Here is a 17,534-nt window from a genome sequence, read left to right on the forward strand (position 1 = left end):
GACGAAGTGGGCATTCACCCACGAAAGCTTATGCTCCAATACATCTGTTAGTCTTAAAGGTGCCACAGGACCCTCTGTTGCTTTTTACAGATCCAGACTAGCACGGCCACCCCTCTGATAATTAAAAAGTAAGAATTTTCCAACAGCTAGCACAGCTATTTCCTATTCTGAGGGTAAAGAAAAGCGGTGATGACTCTCAGATGCCACTACGTGGTAACTGCTGACAAATGCTGATTTTCTAAAAGCCATCACTGTGTGTGACTAGCAGAAGAATCACTATGGTATGGCCCTGATGAGCTTTCTGTTCTCTTTTCCCTTTTCTAGTCTAGAGTTCACTGCAAATGGTTTTCCAGTTACTCTTCTCCCTTCAGAAGACATGGTGTTTAATTCTGCAAACAGTCTGCATGGTCCTGATAAATATCTCATCCTCCCTAATGTGGAGGGGAAAACACAAGAAAATGTGCAGGTTATTTTTTGTCTGTTGCAAACTCTCAGAAATGTTCCATAATTGCTGTCCTCTTCCACCCTAGAATGGAGGTCAGTTCCCTCTTGATCAGTTTGCCAGGTTTGACGTGTGTACTATACTTAAATGTTCATTTTCTGTCTGAAAATTGCCTGGGATTATCCCTGGTTTGAATAAGTGATATTAATGTTTCAGAGTAGTAAATCGAAAAGTGAATTATAACAGCAGCTGGGCAATAGAATAAGGTGCTCAGGAAAGGAGTGGAGATACTCAAGGCTTAGACTAGATGTCCATCTGTCAGTGGTTTAGGAAGAGTGAAATCAACCTAACCAGTGCTGAGGAATTAACTGCACATTCCACAGAGGGTCCCTTCCAATCCTCATGGGTCTGTGTGTCATAGAAACTAGCTGTTTGCACTGGTAGGCCTGCCCTTGGGATGTCAGACTGGGACTCTATCAAAGTGAGAGCTCAACTTTGAAGATCACAGAACACACTCCTTTATTTATGGCAAGTCAGCAGTTTTTGTTACACAGAAGTTAATCATTATGGTGAAGTTTGTGTGAGCGTTACCACGAATCCCCACTCGCCTTTTCAGGGGGGTTAGACTATAACTCTTCCTTAATAATTTGCTCTGGCCTGTAATTTAGTGTGCAGACTCTCTGTAAGAGACCAAGGTGGGGGGTGAGAGTGGCAGGGGGGGTGGGAACCACATTTTTAAAACCATATTAGCTGGTTTTAATTTATACTAGAATTTAAAAAGAAGTTTTCCAGTAAGGCTGCTGCTGAGTCCTTCATGCACACTACTCTGCGGCCTGCCTCCTCGGCGGGTCTTTGCTCCACACCACAAGTGAAGGTCGCAGGAGCAGCCCTTCCTTTCAGATTCCGTGTCACAACCCAAGTGTTATTGAAATGTATTTTTGTGTATCTAATTTAATTATGTGATTCTGCACAATTAAATACAAACCTCAGTGTGACAGACAATATACTGTCTAATAATCCTATCGATGCTGTCTGCTCTTTTCACTCCAACAGTTGATTAGACAGCTGTGTTGTTCTAAAGAAGCCAGTGCCAACAAAGGCCCAAAATAGAACATTGTTGGGGGTTTTTTGGAGGGGGAGGTATTTTTTTTTTAAATACACAGACCTTATACTGTATACTGCTGTCAGGATGCCAGAAATACATTCTAAAGTACTCTCTTCTATCTGTCTAAAGTACCTTTCTCATGCTGTTTTCTGAGCAATATGTGAGCAGTGATTCTGAAAATTGGTAATGAAGAGGACAGAGTTTGTTTTATTTAAACATGCTGCTGCAAAATGAAGGTAATTGTCCACACAAGCCATCTGCTACCTGGCTGCCTTCCATGTGCTTGGGAGACAGAAAATGTATGGATAAAGTGCCTCTTTCATTCCGTTGCCATGATAACAGCCCTGCTTTAGATTTAGAGGGAGGGTTTATTAATGCTTCAGAAAGGTTATTAGTCTGCTGAAGTAATAAGCTTTTTATGCGTTCCTTTATGTGATTGTTCTTGTACATTTTACTGTAATGCATAAAAAGGAGACAGGAAGTTTAAGGCCTATTTAAAGAGATAGCCATGGCTAATGTGCCACAGAGGACAATAAAACCCAGGTTTCATACAGGAGTAAGTGTATTAGGACTGATTTGGGAGGGTCTCTAAATATTCCCATCTTACTGATCTTAGTTTCAGATTTAAACATTTACTTCAGAGTAAGTCTGGTTATAAACTAGAGTTTGAATGATTTTTCACACGTACTTCAGTACAAGTGAATTCTTTGCAAGTTAAAGCACATAAAGGAATGGTTTCACTTGTTGGGACAATAAAAGGGAAATTTTTCTTGTACATTTCTGCTTACAATAAAAATAGTTATTTATGTTAAAACGAAGAAGAAAAAACACAGTTGACAACATGTCCCTGAATTCATCAATGCGAAATAGCGAAAAAGGGAAGCGTTGGTCAGAATGGCCCCACTGGGCCAGAAGGCTGTTCCTTCCCGTCCCCCCCGCGGGGGCTGCATTGTTAAGTGCCATTCCTCAGATAAAACTTGACACTGAGGCCACGTCTACCAGTGTTTGAAAACTGCAGAGCTGACACTTAAAGTTTCCATGGCCCTTTGAGATACTTGGGGAATAAGGCCAGTGCCCTCGCCAAGATGCCCTCTCAGTGAGTTGGGTTTTCATGGGTGTGAGCTACTGCTGAATACATAAGGGCTGCTGCATTTGCCTGCCCAATTACTCTGTTCCCAGGATCTCTCTAGTTTCTTTGTGGGACACTGAGGATAATACATTGTATCAGACTGACTTTGTATTAGTTTGACTTCCGAGCTGTACTGAAATTTCAAGTAGTTTAAAGAAATTTGTATTGGAGCAAATGAGTTTGCACATAACTTTTAGTTTTCCCCTTTACCCCGATGCATTTCAGGTCAAGCAAACCAGTCTTCATTGAGCCACTTCCTGTCCCTGCCCTTCACATCGCTAAATAGCTGAGCTTTCTTGGCAATAGAGACGTATCTTAAATTACAGTACAACGCAATTTATTTGTGTAACTTTCATACCGAATGATTGTACTTAATCTTAGTATTATTTAATATTTATATTGTGGTAATACCCTGGCCCAATCAGAGGCAGAGACCCATTGTGCTGGGCATAGTGTGGACATGGATGTGTGCGCACACACACACAGCTTGTTCCTGACCCGAAGAACTTATAGCCTAGAAGACAAAATCAGACCAAGGATAGAGGAATGGGATACAACATACAAGCAAGTGATCAGAGGCTGGGCAGGAACATGGCATTGTAACCATTGGTGGAGAGTGATGCTAGTACATGGCATGTTAGTTCCTTGTCCTTTTTCATATACATATTTTAAAGTTACAAAAACTTGTTGTTAGTGGGGGTGGAGTCTGCAGAGGTCAAGGTGTGAAGCTCGGGATTATAGTGAGGGAGGGAAGGGGATTGTTTGAATGAAAGAGGAGAGTGGATAAATGCTGGGGGAGGGGTACTATTATTTTTGCTACTGTTGTTTCTACATCTAGCTTTTACTCTTTACTTCTGTTGTTTTGCTGCTGATGATGATGTTCCTCAAGTGGAGGTGAGGGAGGGAGGCTGACTTACAAAACAGGCAAATAGCAGCAAAGTGTTTCTTCTAGTATATTGATAGTTTCAGACAGACAATGTTTTGGAGTGGAGAGGAAGATTTTACAGTGCTGGAAAATTTGGGAGGCAAAAGATCATCAATGGGCAAGTCAGATTGTACTGAAACTAATACTAAGGGTGATGTGCGTAGCTAAGTAGCTGGTGATCCCTTGCTTATGCCTAGAAAACCTTGCCCCCCAGAGTCCAAGCAGTATCTCCTTGTTAGGAGGTTTTATTCCCTTCCCCCCATGTGCTCTGAGCGGCAAACTCAGCTGATGGGAAGGATCCACTTGCAAGACACATCTGCATGGGGGGAAAGTAAACAGCAAAGTCTTTTGTTCTTTTTAATGTTCCACTCTCATCTATCTGATGTTGATGGACCTTCCTTTTGGGGCAGGACATAGCCTCTGCTGGAGACCAGCATTTCGTCTCTCTCCTGTCTAGTGATTTACACAGTCACAAAGGCTTACAATGCCAGTGCTCAAATATCACCTTACAATATGGGATAGAGATGCTATAAGTGAGCTTGATGCCGGCAGCAACTCACAAGCATTCATTAAAGTCTAAACACTAACCACATTCTTATCATTCTAATGCTTGTTTTAACAGTGCTAACACACAGGTGAGCCAGACTGGTCCCAGCGAGGGATTTGTCAGTGTTCAGCAGAGACACGGGGACCTGGGCATGAGCTGGTTCTTCGTCTGATGTTAGGTGTGATGTCCCATCACAGCTTGTCATGCAGTGTCAGTCGTAATGGTATTGAAATAGGAGAGAAATTGTCAAAATCAGCTTTTTAAACGTATTGTTACTCTGTAATGTGAGCATGTCTCTCAAAGCAGGGGAAAGGCTTGAGTCAGGAGAGACGTGCACCTCCCATCTGAAGCAAGAGAATGAGCCAAGTACACTTTAGATCGTGGAGCACTTACTGCTGTGTGCCTCATTGACACGCCGGGAACAGACCCGGGAAGGAAAAGGGGGCTTTGTGTATGTTTTTTTAAAAAAGCCACTGCAGCACGAAGAGGAGTTCCAATTACTTGTAGTGAATATAATAAAACAGCTTCAGCTCCATGATGCTTGACATGAACAAGCCAGACTTAAGAGCCATTTCAGGAGAGTTAAATAGAGATGGAGGAAAGTTTAGTAAACCTAAGTAAGGAATTGAATGTGTATAGTGTGAGTGGGGAAATAAAAACACTACTCCATTTTCTCGTCCATTCAACTTCCGTAATTCTCTCTGCTGAAGATTTGTGCTTACTCTAAGAAGCCATTTAGCATAGTTTGACTTTTTTTTTCCCCTATAAAAAGATGCTGAACAAAAATTAAGATTATAAGATAATTTTTTCATATACTGGCCTCTTTTCCATGCCTGCAATTGTTTTCAGGAGCAATTTAGTTAATTTAAAAGCCTATGTACTTGATTTGCAGGTGCAATCAGGTGTTTACATGTCTAAATGACTTAGGTTGCATTTGAAATTATTGTCCACAAATTTGCAGACACAAATCGAAGCCAACTAAGCTAACGTTAGAAAATGGCAGATTAACGCACCCTTAATTCTGCCCCTTGTGCATATGCATCATGCTAGTCATTAAATTAAAAGATCACATATTATTTTTTCCACAGGACTCCCGTCTCATTCAGTGTGCAGCAATATACATGTATGTGTAAAAATGCAAGTACAGGTATGTTTGTGTGTGCATACAAAGTATGAAATGTAATAGGAGAAAAGATCTTTACATTTAAATTGAATTCTTTTCTGATTTCATCTGAAATCAGAGAGAGAGAGCTAGTCCCATTGGCATGTTGCCAGGAGCGAGAGTCACACCTCAGCCCTGATCTTATGCAGGCGGGTAAGTGTTTCCATGACTGAGACCCTAATTTACACAAAATGTATTAAGTTGCAGCTGTCCTATTCTTGCAATATTAAGTGATTCAAAAAGCATTCAGCATTCCCTCCTGATCCAGGTGGAGTGTGCCGTCTGCAATAAAGATGAGGTGGCCATGAGCCACATTCGTAGAACTTGGCAGGTTTGTGTTTTGCCTGCAGGCTGCAATTTGGCCACTCTTGGTTTAGGCCATGACTACGCTACAAAATGACGTCAACCTAACTGACGTCGGCATACAGCCACTGCAGTTATTAAATTGCTCGTGTGTGCGCACACTTGGCTCCTTGTGTCAGCGGTGTGTGTCCTCACCAGGAGCACATGTGTCGATTGTATTGTCAGTGTAGGCCATTGTGGAACAGCTCCTGGAGGCCATTAACAGTCAGCGTAAGCAACACAATGTCTACACTGACAGTGCATCAATCTAATTACATCAACCTTGACCCTACGCCGCTCGGGGAGGCGGTGTTACTAAATCAGCAGAGAGAAGCACTTATGTCGGCAGGAGCTAAATGTAAGTGAAGACACTTCCACAGCGAGGTTAGTGCAAGGCAGTTTATGTCGACCTAACCGTGTCGTGTAGACCAGGCCTAGACAAACCTTCTCTGGGGATGGGGATCCAGGTTCAGAGTAACATCTTATTTCTAGAAATTGGATTCTTTTCCAGATAGAAAATCTCTACGAGGCCGCTTATTTTTAATCCCTTCCACAGCTGCCACTATAAATAGGTCTTAAGTGATTAATGGTAACCTGTAATGAGGGCTCATAATGATAAGGTCTAACCTGGGTAACTAATTTCAAAATAGAAAATCCTTCCTACATCCTTCTCAGAGAAAGGTAAGTTCCAGCTAAAAGGCTGCTGCGTTTGATGTGTGTATTAAGTCGTATTTTATTTCGGGTTTTTAATTCTTAATATATGCGTGACCTTTCTTCCTTTTCTGAACGGTTGCCAAGATTGACACTTTACATAGATCTGGGAGGGAAGGAGAGGGAGTGAGCAGCTTCTTCCAGAGCCAATGCCTGTTCCCTCCCTCTTCAGTCCTGTCCCACTCTGGGGGCTACAATCCCGACTTCATGTTAAAATCGACTCTCCCAGCAGTGAACTCCGCAGCTCTCCACAATGCCATGCCAGTCATGAACACGCAGAACTTGTATTATGCAGATCCAGCTGGTCTTTTGATTGGATTATTTATATTTTTGTGGTGCAAAATAAGATGAAATTGTTAAGGTCTCTTGAGCATTTTTTCTACTTGCTAATGATCTGATCTTTGAAATGTATAATCCCCCCAGCCCCCTGGAGCTGTGCTGCAACTGTTTGCTGACTCATTTTTTTAAAATCCACTATTAATGGGGCTTCAGAATGATCGTTTTTCCCCATAAGTAGTATTGCATGTTGTATTGAATAAGAATATAAACCTTAGGCTTCTATTCACCATTGACAGAAATCAGCAACATTGACACCAAGACACAAATTAGGAGCCAGATTCTGCCATCCATTTTCCTCTTGAGCAGTACATTACTCCTTGAGAAGTTCCATAGCAATCATTGAGTCTACCCAAGGAGTAAGCTAGTACTCAACATGAATGAGGGTGGCAGAACGGGCTCTCTAGATGCTAGGGTCCTCCTCTACTTTTCCTGTTTTAATTGCAAGTGCAATGCGATAAGGGTCTGATATATTTTAATTGTGAAGGTGCTGATCTTGTGACAAGATGGTATAAGGTTTTCCTTTGTGATGCAGTGGATATTGGTCCCAAGATCTGACCACAATATCTTGTGCCAGCAAAGAGTTGGAAATGTTGTGGAGATGATAACAGTGCTGTGGAAGGATGAAGAGGGATTTAGGCCCCTACTAATTGAGCACTTGAAGTGATGTGTCATGCATCTGAAAAGCAGGGGACTACAACTTCCATCAGCCCCCTCCCCACTGTACAGCCCCCTTCCTCCTCCTCCTCCTCCAACTTCCTCATCACTTCCATCACCCCTCCCCTCCCCACGGGGAGCCCAGCAGAAGCCAAGGCTCTGGGCACAGAGCTCCCTGCTGAGAGCCCGGGTGGCAGCCTGGCTAGGAGCAGGGAGCCAGGCGGCAGCAGGGCCGCTAGTGGGGAGCTGGGAACCCGGACAGCAGCCCAGCTTGGAGCAGGGAGCCTTGGCAGCGGCCGGGCTTGGAGTAGGGAGCCAGGCGGCAGCCTGGTTCGGAGTGGGGAGCTGGGAGCCCAGGCAGCAGCCCAGCTTGGAGCAGGGAACCTGGCCAGCAGCCCAGCTAGGAGCAGGGAGCCAGAAGCCTCTAGCTGGAGCCCTCCACCCGCCCCGGGTGACAGCCAGAGGTAAGAGCCAGGCGCAGGGTTCACAGCAGGGTGTCTACCAGCCTTTCTTGTCAAGCTGTGAAATGGACAAGAATGACAACCAACAGCCGATGTAAGGAACGCAGTGTCTACACAGACACTGCTTTGCCCTAACTACACCGACATAAGCCCTATGCCTCTTGTGGAGGTGGAGTTATGATGTCGGTGTAGTAGGGCACTTATATTAGCGGGACAAGGCTGTAGTGTAGACACTGACATAATTAGGTCTGCGTAAGCTGCCTTACGTCAACCTAACTCTGGATTGTAGACCTGGCCTCAGACACAATACACCAGGCATGCTACTGGCACCCAGGGAGAATGGGGTACCAAATTACTGCAAGAATTACAGGTTCGCTATAGGCCACTTATTGCAGTAGAGCTGCTGTAAAGCCGCAGAGCCTGTTGAAGGTACAGCTGTTGCTGCTATTTATGGTCTGTACTGCAGAAGTGCCCAAATACACCAGTCAGGATCCCTTTGATGTTAGGCACTGTACAGTCTCTGCCCCCAAAAAGCTGACAATGCTCCTGCTGATGTATTGCCTGCCAGTGAAGGAAGGCAATCATAGACAGAGCTGGCAATTAAAATACCAAGGGAAACTGATTTTTCACAAGGCTTTGAGGTATAGCCTCAAACTGCTCACTGTCTTGTATCAGCGTCTGTGTTCGCAGTGCACGATGGGAGAGAAGGTACCAAGAATCCATAGGAGAGTCTACGATGGTCTCATTGAAAAAGGAGTAAAGTCATGAAGGCAAGCCAGAGAATTCATAGCATTGAAATGGAAAAGGGCATAAAGGCAACCTAGTGCTGGTCAGAGATTTGTAGCATACACATGGCCAGAAGCCCTTGTGTAAATGCCTTTGTTTCCCAAACTGGGGTCTAATCTCAAACCACTATAAAAACTGACTTTATGTTGCACTTATGGGTGTGACCAAGCTCTAGTCATTCCAAGACATCATGGTTTCCATAGTAACTAATGCACTTCAAAGGGGAAAACGCTGAGGGGAACTTAAAAAAAAAAGAAGACAAAGACCATACTAAATGGCACAAACCAACCACAAACAGATGGTGACATGTGGGGGCTGTAAAGTTATAATGCTGTAAGTGTGTAATTACTCCGATTCTTTAGACAGTGTGTGACTATACATTTATTTAAAGGTCATAAATCAGTGCTAGCTACATAAGACTACAGTGGTCTGTGACGCAAGTTGAAATTTGGTGATAATATTTACTGATTGTAGAAAGGTGCAAATCACTGATACACAATGAGGATAGCCAGAGAGTTAATAAAATTTAGCATTTTACATGTTCCAAGAACTTTATAAATAGTGACTAATCTTCAGTGCCCCTGTGAAATAGGTAAATATTATCCTCCTAGAAAATGAAGGCGCAGAGGTTAAATGACTTGCCCAGAGTCACACAACAATTCAATGGCAAGGCCAGGGTTAGAAGAGGAATCCCTGGCCTCCAGTCCTGTACTTTGGCACTGCCCCTTGACAACTAATGACAATGAAAATGAAATGGGAAACAACTGTCTAAACATTTGACGAGATATCTGGACAGATGCATTTGTTAATACACTGCCTTTCACTTCTGACCTCTTCCCTTGCTCTTCTGTTGGCATTATGAAATACAAAACACTTGATTAGAATTATATTTTGAAAAACTTTGAACCAGCAAGTGCAGCTAACCTAAACAGCCTAAATTACTGTGTCAGCCTTCTACCCCTTTCACGTGGTTAGTTAGTTATTTGCCATTATTTCATCTAACTTAAGGCCATGTTTTGTAGCTCTTACCTATGCAAATTCCCTTTGAAATCAATGAAAGTTTTACCTGAGTAAATATTACAGGCTTTGGCTCTTAGATCACAAACCATTGGGGTGGAAATAATGTCATCTTATTTGTTAGAGAGACAAGGTGGGTGAGGTAATATCTTTAATTGCAGTCGTTCTCAACCTTTTTTCATTTGTGGACCCCTAAAAAATTTGGAATGGACGTGCAGACCCCTTTGGAAATCTATTGTCAGCATATATAGTTGTATTATGTTCAGCATGGGCAATGGGTAAACCCCTTCTTTGGGGAGGCTAGCCCCCGGCCCCACCCTTCCGCCTGAGGCCCCACGGCCGGAGAAGTCTCGGCCCAGCCGCGCTGGCCCACCCAAGCACCGGGCCACCAGCTGGTCTGAGCCACCCTGGGCTGCCCCAGTCCCTGCCCGCCGGCTGGAGCAGAGCCACCGCCAGCTTCAGGGGAGAGGGGGAGCAAGGGCGGGGCCTCGGGGCAGAGCATGGGCGGGGCCACAGGCCTGGGTTAGGGGAGGCTTAGCCTCTCCTGGCCTACGATGCCCACTGCCCATGGTATTCAGTCAGTTTTCAGTCTAAGTCTTTCGCTTTCCCTCAGACATAGTCCATAGACCCCAGGTTGAGAATCACTGTTTTATTGGACCAACTTCTGTTGGTGAGAGAGACAAGCTTTCAAGCTTACACAGAGCTCTTCTTCAGGTTTGGGGAATTAATCAGAGTGTCGCTACAAAATACAAGGTGGAACAGATTGTTTTGCATAAGTAGTTAACACATATTTCAAGGTTAACGTTAACACCCCTGCAGTCATAGAGAGGAAAGAAAAGGGGGGAAGCAGCTGGGGAGGGTTGTAAGTGGGTTATACATTATTGTAACAAGCCATAAATCTAGTGTCTCTATTCAGTCCATGATTTTTAGTAGCTCCCAGGCTCTCCTTTTGAAAGTGTGTTGTGCAGGTTTCCTTTGAGGATGAGGCCTGAGAGGTCAGATATAGAGTGATCACTTTGTGAAAAGTGTTCACCCACAGGTGATAAGGTGTTTTTGTCTTTTATCATTTTCCTGTGTGAGTTCATTTGAGAGCAGAGTGATTGTTTGGTTTCACCCACATAGTGTTATTGGGGCATTTAGTGCACTGCGTGAGGTACACCACATGTTGTGATAGGCATGTGTAGGACTCATGGATCTTGAAAAGTGTGTTGTAGGGGGTGTTGAGCATTGTAGTAGTGGAGATATGTCTGCATAAAAGATATTATCTCACCCATCTTGTCTATAATATCCTGGGGCCAATACAGCTACAACACTGCATAAATCTTATTTGTTAGTCAAGTACTCTACAAATCTTTTTAGGGTTCTTTAGGAAGGAGAGCTGCCATCAAGTCAACTTCCATAAACAGCCAGATGAGTGACAGCAGTTCTAGAAATATAAGATGCATATTGAGCAGTCCCCTAATGGGAAGCCAACATCTGAAAGGCTCTCTGGAACGGTCACTTCCATTTCCCATCCAGACTGCCTGGAGAGAGATTAGATTCAAGAGGCATGGTGGAAGTTTTGTCCAGGATGCTACTACCACTGTACCTACTATGGGTGCTGCCAGCTCTTTGAATGTCACCGAGTAGCCTATAGTGCCTTTTGGCCTGTCTGGCTATTGGAGACTGGATGGCAGGAGATTTCCAAACAAATTCACTAATTTTTTGTTTACTTTTTATTTTATTATTAACATACATAAACTTTCTAGACAAGTATTAACAAATCTTATTCATCTGTATTTAAGGAACTATTTGTGTTTGGTCAACCTCTTATTATCTGTGTATTTATTTTGTTCCGTTTCTAAAAATGATAACCATACATGATCAAAATCCATTTGATCCTGATATGTGTGTCATTTTTTTTATTGTCCCCAAGTCAATGACCTCCCTTGATCTGTAACCTAATAGAACCACTATGGAGTTTGTGGGTAGCCTGACTTTAGTTCTCCTTCAGCTGTGTCAGTATGAATCCCACTGTCGGTATGCCTGCACCTCGTGCGTGCGAGCTGGGAATTGTTTGAATAGCTGTGTCTATCAGGGCCACACATGCACCAAGGGCCTCTTTGTGCTCATACAAGGGCATAAAGAGCAAGGTGGTCATGGCCCTCCTTTAGTCCCCATTTACTGTCCTGTGGCAGTGAGACTGAACCTGGACTCTCCAACCCACTATGGCTTATGTGTAAGGTAGTACTTCTGTCTTTGATGGAACCCTCATTTGAGCCTTTGTTCTTTATATCATAGCATGTGCTTTTTACCATGTTCTTTATACTCTATACTTTTGTTTGGAGAGTGAGTGAGATTCGGACATTAATGGCAGGACCACCTTATACTTCCGTCCTAAGTGCAGGACTCTGCACTTGTCCTTGTTGAACCTCATCAGGTTTCTTTTGGCCCAATTCTCTAATTTGTCTAGGTCCCTCTGTATCCTATCCCTACCCTCCAGCGTATCTACCACGCCTCCCAGTTTAGTGTCATCTTCAAACTTGCTGAGGGTGCTGTCCACGCCATCCCCCAGATCATTAATGAAGATATTGAACAAAACCGGCCCCAGGACCGACCCTTGGGGTACTCTGCTTGATACCGGCTGCCAACTAGACATGGAGCCATTGATCACTGCTACAGACTAGGGACCGAGTGGCTAGGCAGCAGTTCTGCAGAAAAGGACCTAGGGGTCACAGTGGACGAGAAGCTGAATATGAGTCAACAGTGTGCCCCTGTTGTCAAGAAGGCATTTTGGGCTGTGTAAGTAGGAGCATTGCCAGCAGATTGAGGGACATGATCATTCCCCTCTATTCAGCATTGGTGAGGCCTCATCTGGAGTACTGTGTCCAGTTTTGGGCCCCACACTACAAGAAGGATGTGGAAAAATTGGAAAGAGTCCAGCGGAGGGCAACAAAAATGATTAGGGGGCTGGAGCACATGACTTATGAGGAGAGGCTGAGGGAACTGGGGTAATTTAGTCTGCCGAAGAGAAGAATGAGGGGGGGATTTGATAGCTGCTTTCAACTACCTGAAAGGGGGTTCCAAAGAGGATGGAGCTCGGCTGTTCTCAGTGGTGGCGGATGACAGAACAAGGAGTAATGGTCTCAAGTTGCAGTGGTGGAGGTTTAGGTTGGATATTAGGAAACACTATTTCACTAGGAGGGTGGTGAAGCACTGGAATGGGTTACCTAGAGAGGTGGTGGAATCTCCTTCCTTAGAGGTTTTTAAGGTCAGGCTTGACAAAGCCCTGGCTGGGATGATTTAGTTGGGGATTGGTCCTGCTTTGAGCAGGGGGTTGGACTAGATACCTTCTGAGGTCCCTTCCAACCCTGGTATTCTATGATTTTCTATGATTATACTATTTTTCACAAGGACAGAGTTACTCTTTGACCTCGTGCAAAATTTCTACCCAAAGTAGTTTCAAAAGTACACTTGAATCTTGAAACAAGATGTATTTACCAGTGTTTTTTTCCTAGGCTTCACTCGTCTCCTGCAGATGCAAATCTCCGTGCATCTGATGTATTGAGAGCCCTTTCCTCCTATCTCCATAGGACAAAGTCTTTATGCAACTCTCCCAGACTGTTATAGCTGTTAGAGGCATGTCTAGAGGGCAGGGTATTTCCACTCATAGACTCTTGAAGTAGGTGTCAAACTGTATCAGTATTTCATATGCATTGAATAAATTAGCTCCTTCTCAGATCAAAGTGAACTCGAGAGATCAGGCAGGCTCCTTAACTTAACCAAAATCTGTTGGGCAGCTACTTGGAACTCAATACGAATTTTTACTAATCATTATTCCTTTGTAACAACTCTAGATTTGACTCCCAATTTGGCATGGCAGTCCTACAGTCCCTATTTAAGTAGAACTTCTGGCACCCACTTCCTTAGAGAGACAACTGCTAGCCAATCACCTCGAGTGGGATCTCTGTGAACATATAGTGGAAGAAATAAAAACGATTACTTACCTTACATTAACTGTGGTTCTTTGAGATGTTTTGTCCACAGGGATCCCATGACCCACTCTGCTTCCCCAAGAATGTGATGTTCTCTAGCTTTGGGATTCTTTATTGGTGAAGGAACTGAGTGACATTTGGGTCTGCTCCATTCTTTATGCACTCTGTTGAGGGGTGCAAGACCTGCAGGGATTGGTGTGGCCCCAGTGGATACTGTTTAGTAGAAAAGAATCCAATCTCATGATGTTGGGGTGCATGCACCCTTAGAGTGAGATCTGTGTGGGGGAAACATCTTGAAGAGCCACATTTGCTGAAAGGTAAAAAACCGTTTTTTAATTTGAAAGTTCTATTTATAATTTTCTTCAAATACTATAATTGTAGGGCGTTCCCACCAGATATGCAGAAAAAAACCCTAGTCCTCCACCTCCTCTACAGCATTTATGACTCCCTTTTTGATATATTTTCTTTAGCTTAAATGGAGTGAGGGACCAATGATAAAGTAGCTTGTAGTAATTTTCCTTAATGGTTACACAATTAGGTGCGGCTTTGTCTTTACTCCAGTTATTTTTCCATTGTTCCAAAGAGAGATTTGTTTTTAGATCCTTTTCCCATTTTTCCGTAAAGGGAATCTTATCGTTTAGAGCTATCAGTAACATCCATTATACCATACTGAGATCAGGTCCTTTCCCATAATTAGTGTTTCTATCCTGAATTAATGGTCTCCTGAAACTTGAGGTACCTAAAAAGGAAATTCACTATTTTTTAACGGGCAGCTGTACTGGTAGGGATTTTTCTGCCAAAGAAAATGGAACCGTTCTCCCCTTCCTTCTTTTGGATTTCTACCGTGGACCTCATCTTTAAGGTCAAAGTCATGTGGTCCACCATGTAGTCTGAGTCCTGAAAAGAAACTGTGATTATGGATTCTGGGGAAAGAGGTGCCTACATTTTCCCCACTGGTGCAGCGAACTATCTCAAAATCTGAAGAGTTCTCTGCTCCATTTAATATGTCGATGGATAATGAAAATGACCAAGTTAAATTAGATAGTCTGATGTCTGTGATATAAATCCTCATGCTTCAGGTCATAAGCCCACACCATGTGATGGTGGCTAGGAAAAACCTTCACCTGTAGGCAGGTTATTCTATAAATGCCCACTGTGGGGTTTCTTGCACTTACCTTTGAAGCATCTGGTATTCTTCACTGTCAGGGAAAAAATACTGGACTAGATGGTCATGTGGCCCTTTAATCCTTGTCTTGGCTCTTCTCTGAACCCTCTACAGTTTATCAACATCCCTCTTGAATTGTGGACACCAGAACTGGTATTGACTTCTGTGAGCTTTGGATCTGGGACCTCATAATATAGGAGGAATGTGAGGGCTACCATTCATATGTTCAAAATACCCATATCATGAATATTTGCATAAAGTGCCTGAATTTTATTCTTTCCTTAAGTGCTTTGTACAAAATCGTTTACAGACATTGAGCCAAAACATAGAAAATTAAACAGTTTGGAAATTCAGTGTTATTTCCCTTTACAGGCTCAAGCAGCAAGCTCCCCACACTCCTCACCTACCCATGGAGCCAGTCGCCCAATGCCAATGCCGGTCAGAGCCACTTCCACTGGCTCTACCCCAACGCACGTACCTCAGGACTCACTTGCGGGAGTCGGGGGAGATGTGCAGGAAGCTTTTGCACAAGGTGAGTGTAGCACAAACCAAAACCCCTGCTATTGCCAAACACTGAAATGATTGATTATCACACAAATATAATACAGCAATTTTAATATGATTTTCACTGATATTATTTCACTTGGACTATGCCAGAGCAGAATGGAAGTATACTTTTAATCTACAGGATTAGACGACACAAGTATTAACAAAAATAGTTGTGTGACCTAATCCTGGCCTCCCAATTTTTCAGCCACCATTTTGTGCACGTGAATAATTAGACACTTAAACATTACCCAGCTGCACCCACAAATCAGGTAAGTAAACTTCATGTCACAGTGCTGTGAATTGAGCACAAAATGGGAGACCACTTACTAAAATTTGGCCCAGAGGATGCAGAGAGGGACAGAATGGTAGCCATCAGGAAAAAATAAACAGCACTCTCAATCAGAGTGTTCAGCTAATATTCACCTTGTTGTAAGTTGATTACTAGGTTTAAAAAAAAAGTTGAAATTTTGGACTGCAAATAAGTGAATGCTAAACTGAATGTAGCCCTTAACAAGTATGCAAATCTCTGAACAGGCAAACACTCTGGTATAAACCTAAAAGTGTCAAAACACTGTGTGGCGAGGGGAGGACAAGAGTAAAAACCAACCAAACAATGAGAAATAAAAAAACAAAGCAGTGGACAAAATTAAAAAGTGGACGGTCACATATCCCCTCCGCAGCGAAACTGTAAGGAGATGACAAGTCGTACCAATTGCTACCACGAGGGCACAATTAGTTTTATGCACATCTAGTGCCGTGTTGCTTGGTGGTCAGTGTAGCTACTAAGTGTCCGTGTCAAATGCATCAATTGTATGATTCAGTCTTCACCTCAAGACAGAGTCTGTGAACATAGACCTCACTATGACGATGGTGTCATGTTTGTTAGTTTTTCAAATGAAGATTGCCGAGACTATATTCTTCCTCACCTAGACTGGCTTCTGCCTGAGGGGGCTAAGAAAAAGGCAAAGGAAATTACAGCAGAGAGGCAGTAAGTGGCTAAAAAGTCTCTTGTTCGAAACATAATACCTTTGGTACCAAACTAACCCTTTGAGGAGAATATACTGATTAAAGGGTTCATTCCCCATGATATCCAGCAAAATCTGAGGTTCTGTTACTTGAAGACCAGAACCTCCTTAGTCAATACACAGATGAGACCTTGGAAGACGTCAGCCCTACAAACCTTGGGCCCCTGCAATTCACTTGTAAGAAGAATGTGTCGTTCCGATTCCAGCAGTAGGATTAGCTCCTCGTCCCTCTGAACACTTCCAGAAACAAAAGCAGAAGCAGGCATTCCCAGGGAGGTATTGTGCCAAATACCAGAGGCATAGCACTCCATCTGTTGCCGTGGGTGGTCCAGTTGCTTCTTCTTAGCCTCTGCGGCAAGTTTGAGTACAGTTGAGAGCTCCCAACTGCTTTCTTTGGCAACTGGTTTCCTTTCCCCTTTGCAGATTGACTTGTTTCCAGGCAGCATGAAGTAGAACAATAGTACAGTGGGTCCTACAAGGTATTCAAAATCTACCATACAACAGCTTGGAGTCACTAGCGATGATGCCGCTATAGAATCAAGTAACTCACAGGCTCTGTCTGAAGTCCAAGAATGCTTGCCAAAAGAGTTTCATTTTAACTCAAAATTTTCACCAAACTTTTACATTATTTTTGCTAGCTTGTGCTGCTACTGGGTTCTTGCAGATGTATGTGCATAGGAAGGAAGGTTTTCCTTCGGCTCTTCACCGAGGTTCCACCGCGTTTTCTCCCTTGCCACTCCAGGAAGCAGTCAGCATGGCAGACCAATGAGAAAAAAAGCAAAAGCAAGGTCTCTTCTACCTGTAACATCCTCTCTATTAGAGCTAATGGAGAAAGATCTCTGCTTGTTTTGCGGGACCAGAGAAGGGAACCTTTTTTGAGAAATGGTTGTTAGCATTTCCTGCCAGCGTGATCCTCAGACAAGACAAGACTCCTCCTTAGATGATCTCTTGGTCTTAGAGTCAAGACACAGGAGAGGGCTTGTTAATAATATCAAAGTATACAGGTTCCTGATAAACAGGGAAAAGATCAGCTGTATCATCAACCCAGTTCATTGTGCACCTGGGAGCATGGATAGACTCTCAGTCCCAGAATCTTTATTTCCTCAGCATATGTGCTGACTCCGTGAGTGCTCTGGGGCTGGAGCACCCATGGGGAAAAACAATAGTGGGTGCTCAGTAACCACCAGCCACAGTTGTTTGG

The 17,534-nt window shown here is 43.5% G+C and overlaps 1 protein-coding gene across 1 annotated transcript in view; it reads left to right on the forward strand.

Annotated features, from left to right (window-relative positions):
- The window catches only part of DTNB (dystrobrevin beta), a 292,486-nt gene extending 276,248 nt beyond the window's left edge, over window positions 1–16,238 (forward strand). The window contains exons 16-17 of the mRNA XM_029913228.1: window positions 15,132–15,291; window positions 16,195–16,238. Of these exons, the coding sequence (XP_029769088.1) occupies window positions 15,132–15,291; window positions 16,195–16,238 (204 nt within the window). The remainder of the gene's footprint in view (window positions 1–15,131; window positions 15,292–16,194) is intronic.
- The last annotated feature ends 1,296 nt before the right edge of the window (window positions 16,239–17,534 follow it).

The sequence above is a fragment of the Terrapene carolina genome, unplaced genomic scaffold (genome assembly GCF_002925995.2).
Source record: "Terrapene carolina triunguis isolate 2854851 unplaced genomic scaffold, T_m_triunguis-2.0 Scaffold523, whole genome shotgun sequence".
In the NCBI taxonomy this organism is placed as follows: domain Eukaryota; kingdom Metazoa; phylum Chordata; order Testudines; family Emydidae; genus Terrapene; species Terrapene triunguis.